At 35.6% G+C, this 12195-nt stretch overlaps 1 protein-coding gene across 2 annotated transcripts; it reads right to left on the bottom strand.

Annotated features, from left to right (window-relative positions):
• Positions 1-7187: 7187 nt before the first annotated feature.
• LOC110021459 (pentatricopeptide repeat-containing protein At3g14580, mitochondrial) lies at positions 7188-9679 on the bottom strand. Of its 2 annotated transcripts, XR_002293652.1 has the most exons (3): positions 9539-9679; positions 7791-9151; positions 7188-7679 (listed from the first exon to the last, which is right to left on the bottom strand). XR_002293652.1 is itself a non-coding variant. In XM_020719956.1 (2 exons), exon 2 carries the CDS (start codon positions 9096-9098, stop codon positions 7875-7877), a length of 1224 nt encoding a protein of 407 aa, XP_020575615.1. In that variant the 5' UTR covers positions 9099-9151; positions 9539-9679; the 3' UTR covers positions 7686-7874. The 2 variants fall into 2 exon arrangements, 1 of the variants encoding a protein (XP_020575615.1); XM_020719956.1 differs by lacking the exon at positions 7188-7679 and having other exon boundaries at positions 7686-9151.
• Between the last annotated feature and the right edge of the window lie 2516 nt (positions 9680-12195).

The following is a 12195-nucleotide window of genomic DNA, read 5'->3' as shown; positions in this document are numbered from 1 at the left end:
CCCCCCCCCCCCGCACCCGGCAGCCGTGCGCCGGCGGCTGTCGCGAAGCAGAGTATTACGGCTAGTAACAGGGGTTTGGGATGAGTCGGCGCAGCTGCTTTCGGGGACAGTCCACGTAAGCGAATGTGAGTTGGAGGGGGTGGAGGAGGAAGGCGAGGGCTTTGTGGTTTTGTCAACGGGAGAATTGGTGTCGGGGTTGAAGTATTTTTCGGCGGCGAATACGTCTATTTCGGTATCGTCGTCGGATCGTTTTCTGGTGAGGTTGACATGGAGCGGTGTTGACCGGAGAGGGGTGGGAGTAATGGGGAATTCCGGCGTTAAGTTGGCTCGGGCGATGGCGAGGTAGGAGGAGAAGGAGTCGTCGCGCGGAGTGTTGGCAATGGAGTTTTCGTAGGTGAAAGGGAGTAGTGGGGGGATGCTGTAAGAGGAGGCTAAGGCTGCGGAAGGCATTGCTGGACTAAAATGCGGAACAGAAGAAAGGAGAATTTGTTGAAGGGAAGGAGGGAGGGAGGAGTTTAAATAAGAGTTCTTGAAGAGGATTAATGACGTTATCTTTGTGGAGATAGACTAACGAATAATCTTCTTTAACATTGTATCAGAATTCAAAATTCAATACACATTTAAATAAAAGAAAATAATTAGTAATAACATCAAAAAAATTTACATGAAAAACCCATATAAGAAAAAACCACAGTCTGTGTCATATATAAAATTTCACTATAAGTTGACGATTACAAAGATCTATTTTCTCAAATACAAGAAATTATTACTAGATTTTTCAAGTTACAACGTCAATTGATGGCTTCCGATCGATGGTGGTCCACGGTGATTGGCTTAGATTGGTGGTGTTCGATGGTGGTAAGTGGTCGACGACAATCGGTGGTAGTTGACGGCAATCGACAGTGGTCGAAAACAGTTGGCGACAGTTGGCGGTGATTGACGACGGTCGGTGGTGTTCGATGATGGCCGATGGCGGTCAACAGTGGTTGATAACGACCGATGCCAATTGACGATGACAGAGGTGCTCGGCGACATACAATGGTGGTCGGCAGTAGTCGACGACGATCGATGGGTGTCGACGATGGTCATTTGGAAGCTTTAATGATGTGAGAATTGAGCTATATTGGGCTTGTTGGATTCGTCTTATCGAGATGCTCGATTGAACTATGAACTTGCTGAATTTAACATTCGTTTGATCTTCCAAATGTGTCTGAAATACTTTCAAACTTGGTTTGATGGCTTGATTAGGGCTTGAGTTGACTCGGATTGGACTAATTTTGATATCATTGGGTCCGCCTTATCGAGTCGGTTACTTTGACTTTAAGTTTGTTAAAATCAGAGCTCTGAATGAGTCTCAATCGGATTTTGAATGTTTCTTGTTCAAAGGATTATCTCGAGATTTGTGTCATGCCTCGAAATTCGTGCTGGATTATAGGGATTTGTTGGAGATGTATCAATTGCAATTGCAGTGGATTTTGGATATCTTTCTGGCTTGGGATTGCATTTTATTTTATATTTTGGGGGAGGGATTATCAATGAATTATAAGATGAAAATTGCAATGGAATCCATGTAATTATAAAAAGAACCAGAAGTTGAAAATAGTTTAGTCATCACTCCTATTCTTACTTGTATCTACTCCTCAAAATGGTAATGTAATTAAAAATAAAAAGATATTTAAACGTGTGTTACAGTGCGTATTATTGTTTATAAAAAAATTAGCATTCAAATATTTTTTGTAGCTCTTTTAGTAATTAAGAAAAATCACTTTGAATTGTGACCAACATGAATGCATTTTATGACACTTGAAAGTAAATTATAAGATCCATATTTTTGGATGAGATGCCAAATTATTATTAGGGATTTGATTGGGGAGAATGCAAATTTTTCCAAGTTAATTGTAAGTTTTATGGGGGATAATAGAATTTTTAAGGCTATTATGAGTATTATAGATTTCCTTTTTTTTATGAAAAAGTTAGTTAGACATTATCTCTCTTATAACTATCACATTTTAATAGGTCCTTTTATTTAAAAATAATTTCTTATCCCGGAATTTTTGAAAAATAGTAAGAAAGGAATAGCCCAACGGATATGTGGCAGCAATATGAAAATTAAAATACTGAGAAAGTTACCCTAAACTGGCCCTAAGATTAGATATGTCATTCTATTCACTCCATGAAATCTGAAATTAAAGGAAATGTTCTAAGATTGTGTGTTACTAGCAACCTTCTATTTTATTTTTAAAAGCTTCACCGTTTTATCTTAAATCTTCATACTAAACCTTTTTTGAATACCTATATATATCTTTTATGGCCTTACAATAAGAAATTTTATATGACAATAGATCCTAAAATCAATGTTTTGATCATGCATGCATCTTTGATTTCCCATTTAGCCAATTTCAGGAGCTTGGTATGAAATTCGTAGGAAGAATTTACAAGTCATCAACAAATTTCATAATTTGACATTAACCTCAAGGCGTGGCATAAACCTAGAGACTTTTTTTTGTGTAAGAAACAGTCAAACTCAAATTAAGAATCATTCAGACCTTTCTTCAAATTTCACAAACATATAGTTAAACCGATCGGCTAACGAGACAGACTCAATTACACCAAAATTGCTCTAATTCAAGCCAAATTAAGTATTTTTCAAGCAATAAACCAATTTTGGAAACTTCAGATGGTTAATTGGAAGGTCAAGCAAATTCCAAATTTGGCAAGCTTATAGTCAAATTGGGCGTCTCTACGAAACAAATCTAATGATTCCATGATCACTCAAGTTTGGCATTGTTATTACACTCAAATGTCATCATCATATTGGGGGAATCACTTCGGGCCATCCCATGGAGTAGTTTAAATTACTTCATTATTTGTAGAGATGCATCTCACTTACTAGATTACTAGAGCCCCGTCCTCTTTATGAAGTGGGGACTAAGACAAAAGCTTGGAGCGGGATCATAAGAAAAAAGAATCGAAATCCAGTGTTCTGCATTAAAGTTCAAGAGAACACCACCTGTTAGTGCAGTCGCGGACCACCATCGACCACCGCTCTCTAACCTCCGTCAACAGTCGTCGGCCGCTCTCTGCTCATTCCAACAAGTCCCTTTATGGAATCACGACGTATGTTGCAGAATCCCGACATAGTTATGGAGTAAAAAAACACATGACGGGCTAACACACTATCATGAATATTGCATAGCAACACACCCCAAAGACGGTGTAACAACACATCTCAAAGACAACGTAATAACGAACCACACATATGATGTAATGACACTCCCATTACGAGATAATGAATAACGTCGTATAAAAAATCCAAGGACAACTCTTTGCAATAACTACTTATAACTGTCGTAATGAAAATACTGACTTTCTCGAGACTTATGAGGTTCTCTCATCACAGATTTCCATTGCTGCCTACGTGATCAATTACAACTTACATGGTTCACAATTCACACAATTCCCAACTCTGATATTTGTGGCATACAAACGTTATTACAACTTCAGACTACAACCTATAGGACTACCTAAGATTAATGTGGCTCAACTCCAAAATATGTGGCCTATAGACATTATTGCAACCCCCTATTACAACCTATGTGATGAAACAATTCCCAACTCTGATATCTGTGGCATACAAACGTTATTACAACTTCACACTACAACCTATAGGACGACCTAAGATTAATGTGGCTCAACTCTAAAATATGTGGCCTATAAATATTATTGCAACCCCCTATTACAACCTATGTGATGAAGCACAACATGCATGGCTCCCAGTTCACATAGCTCTCGGGTCCGACCTTAATGGCTTGCGAACATTATTACAACTCATCATTACAACCAACATGATCTACTATAGCTTACGTGGCTCACAACTCACACATCTATTAACTCTGGCTTATAGATGTCATCGTAGCTCACCATTATGACCAACATGACCAGACCACGGCTTAAGTGACTCACAACACTTACATCTCCCTACTACAACCTCCGTGGACAATTAACACTCTTAAAAAAACCAATTATGACTCACATGGCCAACTTCTACCTTGTCATTCAAGTACACCTCTACATCAAGCTCGTGCTACAGCCACCGCCTCGAATATTCACGGCGGACTACTGCAACCATAATAACCTACTTCAGCACTTGCATTATGCTATCGCTAAGAACTACATTTATTACAGCTATATTATGCCTATTATCGATGAACTACTATTGTATATTTATGATAATCAACTTTTTAACTCCTCTAATTCAGAAGATGAGTAGACCCATGTACTTGTAATTACATAATGAATTAATTTAACTGGACTAGATCCTGTGATTTTTGCCCCTGTCCTAGATTTTTCATATAAAATATTGAGATCTCCTCGAAATTCCTTTGTATTTGTGTAGATGTTGAATCTTCATTTAAAGCTAAACCCATGTACTTGTAATTACATAATGGATTAATTTAACTGGACTAGGTCCTGTGATTTTTGTCCCTGTCCAAGATTTTTCATATAAAATATTGAGATGTCTCCTCGAAATTCCTTTTTATTTGTGTAGATGTTGAATCTTCATTTAAAGCTAAGACGCTAAATTATTACTCTACTACTATGAATCTTTCAGCAGACATCAAGAATATCTTTTCATGTGAGGCATACACTAAAAATATTCATGTTAACAATTAACTTTATATCTTAAAATATATCATCAAGTGTACTAAGAAGATGTCATTTGAAGTGAAACAACCTTTGTCACTATTATGCAAGAAGTGTTTTAAGAAGAGCTCTTTGATCTCTATTGTGCTTTGCAGCTATAGAGCGTCTTGCGGCTGAATGTGTCATTGCTATAGTAAGTTGTAACACATGTTTCACTATTATGCAAGAAGTGTTTTAAGAGGAGCTCTTGTCGGCACTATTTTTGGTGTGGGGTTTGCCCGTAAGAAGCTGTAGGTCATCGGAATTGAAATCCCGTTGCCCGCTTCGGAAGGACGTTTTTTTTTTAAAAAAAAAAATTTTAACCCAAAATTTTCATATTTACCAATATTATACCAAAACTTTCATAATTACAAACATCATATGAAAAATAACAATCATTATTATTTTTTAGTAGTCAAATCTATAAGCTAGTGTGTAAAAATAAAAGTTTGGATGTGAGATAGGTAAATCCATAAGAATTGAGTGCTATGTCTGTAATTTTCCCTATTATTTTATGCCTCCCATAAATTTAAATATTTAGCATCATATTCTCACAAACTAGTTTCCATGGTTGCCATGGAAGAAAAATCTATAGAAATTTTTTGTCATTATTACCCAGAATGGCGCACATTTTAAATACATTATTTCATCAAAATTTGGTTTTGATCACAAATAAATACATATTAGCTCTTTAAGGCACATAAAAAAGTCATGGATAATTCTTTATAACATTTAAATAATAAGTTTAATGCTTTAAAAAAAATAATAATAATGGTTCATTGTCTTTTCAAACAGCACTTAAGAATTAAGAAGCTCGAACTCACAGCACTTCCCCGTTAAGCTATCAAACTTAGAAAGCCCAATTGTCATTGTTGTGTTGTTTCTCATGCTTTACTGCAAATGAGGACTTGAATGAGCTCATGTTCTTGTAAAGCCGTTCTTAAGTTAATTTAAGTGAAATAGAGGAGCTTAAGCTCATGAGGTTTCCCAATCTCATTTTGTCATTTATATGGATGGATGGCCTTAACCCATAAAAGAAAAGGATGAAAAAGAAAAGAAGCCTTGCTGAATGAATTTGAAAACTTGAAAAAGAAAAGAAAAATATCAAAGTAGTTACATGACCAAAAAGAAAAGCATAAAAAGGGAAATAGAATCCATATTGAAGATAAAAAAAACTATAAAACAAGTGCTTTGTTTTGTGCAGAACAATAGTTAGCTTCTTTGAGACTCTCATCATCTCTCCTCTTTAGTCATACTCACGCATCTTAGAGGACAACCTTCTAAAATGGTCTTACACAACTTATTTGAGTTGTCATATATGACTGAGATAATCTGATATCTTTAAGATAAATCAAACATATTTAGAGAAATACTATACTCGAATACGCATTTGATATGACAAACAAACCCGAATGAATTTTTTTCAATACTTGTGGACTTTTTTTTAATCCTATTGTTTTGGGTGTCGTTTTACTAGCATCTTTAATGCTTTAAGATATTCCTGGCCTGTCTCAGCTTTTATCCATACAGAACCAAAATAAAATGTGATAGAAAATACAACTATATATCTACAGGATCAAAGCCTGGGGCGAGTTAGCTTACCTCTTCTCCTAAAAAAAATCCATTCCATTTCATTTAGTAGAGTAGCAATGGCTTTCCGCTTCAGTAGGTTTCTTTCTCTTCTCATTTGTTTCGGGTTTTTAGTTCCTCAACTAGGTAAGGTTCAGCCTATAAGTGGAGGGCCTTGTCTAGACCACCATGTGTTTAAAGCTGAGACTCCTACAGCTACACATGGTTATGCTGAAAGCAGGCGCATGATGGAAAGATTAGTTCCCAAAATTTCAACTTCTGATCTCAGCAAGAAAAACAAGAGGAGTGTAAGAAGGTGATCTGATCCAATCCACAATAAAACCTCACGTCTAAACAAATGATATTAAGGTTGGAAATATTTCAATTATGCAGATGAATTGTAGTAGTTTACAGGTTTTATAATCTCATCTACTATAAATGCATGAAAATGGGAGAGATTCCTAGCAATTGATTTGAAGTAATGCGAGTGTTCATCTCAGGGTTTAACCAGTGAGTTAGGTACAATGTTCTTGCCATTATATTCAATATTTATTTAGCAAGCCTTCTCCTTCTTTTATTATTTATTATTATTATTTTTTTTTTTTTGGTGTCAAGCTGCAATGAAACTGAGGCAATTTATGGATGGTCAAGGATGCCAATTCAGTAATTTTAGTTTAAAATCAATGCTCTTTCTCTCAGGATCTAAGGCACAAGCTGCAAATGTATCTTTTGGCCATTGGATATATTGAAAGTTGTAGCAATGGTGTTAATTGTTCAAACAGAAAATTTACAATTCATGGCATTTCCCATTCTTTTGTCAATATAGCTGTTCGGGCTACAAGGTTTACTTCTGCGGCTTAGGATTTATCTAACAATTAAAGAATTATATTATATTAATTTCAGGTTTAAAGCATGTGATGCTGATATTGATTCTCAAAAAGGTGAAGTTTTTCTACGAAACAATATCCAAGCTAATTCATGATAGAATTGTTTACAGCATTACTTTCCAGGAGATCAAACCTTGCCCCCAAAACATTATTGCTAAGGTTTTCTTTAGAATCTGAATTTAATGCACAGAGCTTGAATCTCTCCGTCTAGATGGACATGGAGATAATTTAGCAATTTTGATAAACAGCTAAAACAACAGGATGAATTCGTTACGAAAGGCTGAATCCTTGATATCATTTCTACAACTGTGAATGCGGGGGAGACTACTCTCCCTGCCCGAGAGATTTCCTTTGCTAATATCCTTGTGAATCACTGCCAGATCTACTAATTTTTATTCAAAAAATAGTAACTTGACGGGAAATGGAGGTTATTTTTAGAATTTAATTACTCACAACACAGCAGAGAAAGTCATCTTCTGAGGCATATCCTCTTCCCCACATCATGGACATGAAATCATTTGGATTATTGGAAATAGAATCCTGCTCAAAACAGGTGAACTAGTCAGTCTTTCAGAAACACATTGAGCATTCCGTCAAAATAAAAGTGGTTTCATATCATTTGTGTTTACTAATTGAAATACCAAGTAATACCTTCTGTCTTTGGGGACAATATGCTGTTAATTCAAAAACTACTTCACAATCTTATAATCACCGCATCCCAAGAGAATAAAAACACTAAATTGGGTTTAGAGATTTGGCTTCTTCAATATATACATTTTTAACATAGAAGATGCACCGAATAATCTTCTTCCAGGTTCCCATCCTTGGAACAAATCCCTGGCTCACCATTTGCCTCAAAACGGAATCCATATCATGAACAAGTTTCTCACTACAAAGGCCCTCAATTGCCATCTTGTATGACAAAAAACTAGGAAATCTCCTTTCGGAGATCATAGTACCTATAAAATTCTTCGCATCGACATATTGTTTGTTGTGCAACAAGCCATACAGAAGGGCTTGATAAGTTGCTGAATTTGGATAGCATCCCTTCAGCTTCATAATCTTCAAAAGTCCCATGCCCTCATCAATTTTTCCTTGTTTACATAGTCCAGAAATCATTATGTTGAAGGTTATGGCATCAGGATGGCAACCTTCTCTCTCCAACATCTCATATACCTCAAATGCTTCCTTTACTCTACCATGCTTACAAAGAGCATGCATCAATGTTGAGTAGGTGGTTGCATTAGGCATCAGACCTTGCTTTGAGGTTTCATGCAATAAGGAAAATCCAGCTTCCAATTTGTCTAACTGGCACAAACCCTTGATGAGAATGTTAAAGCAACAAGTATCAAGCGAAAGACCCAACCTCGCTGCACTAAGAAAAATCTCATGAGTTAACTGAAACTGTTTAGTGCACACCAGTAAGTTAAGCACGTAGTTAAAAGTTTTTATTGTTGGCCAACATTGGAACTCTGGCATTCTATAAAGTGTATTAATGGCTAGCTCAGGATGATTTGCTAAATTCCCATAAATTTTTATTACTCTGTAAAAGAATTCGTCAGAAAGCCGGCATTTATCGCACTTTGCCATATCCAACAAATCACCAATTGCATTGAACTTCTTTGCACGAGCAAACCTGTTTATCAGTAAACTATATATAGCTTCACTTGGCTTATAATCCACCCGAGAAGAGGCCTTTTTGAAAGCATCCATAACCAGTTCAGGATCTGTCAAATTTTGAAACACTTTCAGAACTTCATTAGGCGCAAGCCAATCCTTATGTTCGAGTCTCTTCAACCAGAAATTGTCATTTTCTTGCGCACTACTAAATTTTGTCAAAGATGATACCGAGCATCTCCAGATTATAAGAGCTTTTAAATCAACAGGAGCAAAAGAAAAATTAGCTTGGGCCAAAGGTTTGCAATGAATTTTCATAAGCTTTGTTCCTAAGTTCTGCATTGAGAAATGATGTAAAACATCGGGTTTCTTGAAGCATGAAGCTGTCTTGCAGCCTGAAACAATGGACATTAAGTTTAGTGATTCAATCAATGCAATCATAGAAGACAAAACAAGAATTACATCAAAATAATGAGTCAAAGCACGCTTCCGAAAACCTCAATCAAAGAATCAACATAAGCCCAATAATTTAACTTTCACGTCATTAAATCCAATTAATTCTAACGTATTCTGTATTCAAAAGATACGAAATTTAAATACTTCAAGGCAGCAGTGACTCCGCCTCGGTTAGAATACGTCACCTTTGGAGGAAAAAAACGTGTTTATTGCATCGTACAACTAGGATTTCTTAACAAACTCCAGTGCAGGAAACACAGAAGGGGGATGAAATAGTGGTGGCGAGAAGAAAGATAAAGGTAGGCAAATCAGAGAAACGAACTCACCCAGAAATTTCCGCACGAAAACCTAAGTTTAGCGATCAGGTCACCTGGTGCTCCAACTCCGAGTATGACAGTGAGCTAGGGCTTGTTTCGGACTATCGAAGTGATGAGCGGGGATTGGGGATTGGGAATTCACAGTGATGAGCGGGGATTGGGAAGGATTATCGAAGGTCGTTTATTTATTTATTTTTTTTCTTAAAACTTTTTAAGAGTGCCGCAACAACGCTCGAGGGAGGCATCCTATCTGGCCCAAAAGCTAAGAGTGCATGGGCTACAAAGGCAGTAAGCCAGGAAATGAAATGGGCTGTAACACTTCCAGCCCATATACAATAAGAAATCACTCGGACAAAACTTAAGCAGTGATGTTAGCTAATTAGTTTTAATTAAATATTATCCAATAGAATATAGACTTCATTATAAAATCTCTCACTGAAAGAAACTAAAGTCAAGCTCTTGGCTGGATAAATCTAAGTTGTATTTAAGCAGAGTCATGAACCAATTAACGAGCCTAAATTGGAAAAAGTAATGTTAGGAGTTCTGATATAAAATTACATCAGGACTTTAATAAAATTGTGCCACATCACACGACGAATCTACTAAATAAAAAATTCTATACTTTAATGTTTGGTTTGTCTTCTTCGGACACGTGACGCATTTTCATTGAAGTCATGAGACAGAAATGCATCAAGACTCCTGATGTAATATTTTTTTTCCTAATTTGGTTCATCCCGACTCACCTCGTAAGTCGTGAGATAAATTATGTAAAAAATGTTATTATTAGTTAAACTTGAAATATATTAATATTTAAGAATTCAAATATAGAGTTTTTAGATATATTGTAAAATTATGTTGCTGCCTAATTCTTTATGGTTTAATTATTTTATTACAACATTTAATTAAATTTAAACTATTTTCATTTACATCAGTGGATTGACTCAAAATCATAGAATTAAACTCAAACACAACTTAAGGTGGCTTATCAAAAATGGCTCTTTGTTACGATTCGTGTTCAGACAGTTAAGAAACTCATGTTTGATTCGTTCACTAAGTTAACGAGCGGAACAAGAACAAATTTTTTTGCGCTCGATATATAAACAAGCCGAACACGAACAAAGATTTGTTTGTTCGTTCCTGTTCGGCTAATTTTGCCTCGAAAAACTAGTCATCAATCATATATATATAGATTAGTATTTTTTAAAAAACTTATATGACTATAAGGTTATGAAGATTTAAAATTATTAATTTAAAAAATAGAATAAAAATAAAAAAAATTATATTTAAATGATTTTTTAATAAAAATAATAATATTTAAATCTTGCCTCAACCCTTAACATTCTACGGCTGCGTGATAAGGGTTGTCAAAATGACTATTTATTTGCAAAGAACTCTTGTTCAGCTTGTTAAGCTAATGAGTCAAACGTAAACATATTTTTTGTGTTTGAAATATAAATTTGTCGAACATGAACAATAATATTTTTTAACGAGTTGAACACAAGCTGAGCCTGAGCTCGCTTTGACTCATTTACACCCCTAGCTGAAACTTGGCCTTGAAATAAAATGACAGCAGGGAAAAAGAACAAAAAGATTGAAATTAATTCTTTAGTAGAAGCACACCTAAATAAGTACATAACACGTCCTACTTACAGATTACAAAACAACAAAACAACAACTGAACAATAGCTAAATAAATTAGACAGGTTCTTAGTTCAAATGAATCGAACCAGGTGACAATATAGAAACATTAACACCCCCCTTCGTACTGATGATCTTTTTCAAAGATTATCAATTCTTTTCGAAGATACTTGAACTTGGAATTGAGAATAGATTTGGTGAAGAGATCAACAAGTTGATCAATGGTGTTAATATGATGAACTATAATTAAGAACCTTGTTTTTTATGCATTCTTTTGATACAGTGACAATCAATCTCTATGTGCTTGGTATGGGTATATATAGTGACAATCAATCTCTATGTGCTTGGTATGGGTATGGAACACCTGATTATTGGTAAGAGCTTTAGCAGAGGTTTTGTCACAATGGAGATGTATGAGCAATAAGATTAATTTGAAAGTCTTGGAGTAAACATCTTAATCAGACAATCTTGATCGCCGTTGTCGCTAGAGCTCGATATTCAGCTTTAGTAGAGGATCGAGCCATGACGACTTGCTTTTTAACTGTCCAAGAAAAAAGTGCAGACCCAAGAAAGATACAGAAACTAGTAATCAATTTTCAACCTGTAGAATCACCAACCCAATCAACATCAGCAAAGGCGGTGAGTTCTAATTATTCTTGAATGATTGGTAATCCAAGGTGAACGATGCCTTGTAGATATCTAAGGATACACTTCAACTACTGAAAGTTGTTTTGCGTTTGTTGATGCATAGTTTGACTGGAGTGGTTGACAACATAATTTATATCAGGTCGTGTGAGAGTCAGATGCTGTTAAAAACCAATTACTATATGATAAAAAGAAGGACATTGAAATAAAGTATGATTAGAGAGATCAGGAGGCTTTCTGGTGTTGGTTGGATTTTGCACAGGTCTAGAATTTTCCATTCCTGAAGTATGAAGAATTTGTTGAACGTAAGTTGCTTGATTTAGATGTAGGCCATAGGAATTATGAATTGCTTTTATGCCGAGAAATTTAGAGATTGAGCCTCA

The sequence above is a fragment of the Phalaenopsis equestris genome, unplaced genomic scaffold (assembly GCF_001263595.1).
Source record: "Phalaenopsis equestris unplaced genomic scaffold, ASM126359v1 Scaffold000134, whole genome shotgun sequence".
Lineage (NCBI taxonomy): Eukaryota > Viridiplantae > Streptophyta > Magnoliopsida > Asparagales > Orchidaceae > Phalaenopsis > Phalaenopsis equestris.
The sequence above is the reverse complement of the archived record's forward strand: the minus strand, read 5'-3'. Positions and strand labels throughout refer to the sequence as shown.

Coding starts and splice junctions, on each gene's coding strand:
- LOC110021459 (XM_020719956.1), bottom strand. CDS start 9,098: ATGCAGAACTTAGGAACAAAGCTTATGAAAATTCATTGCAAACCTTTG.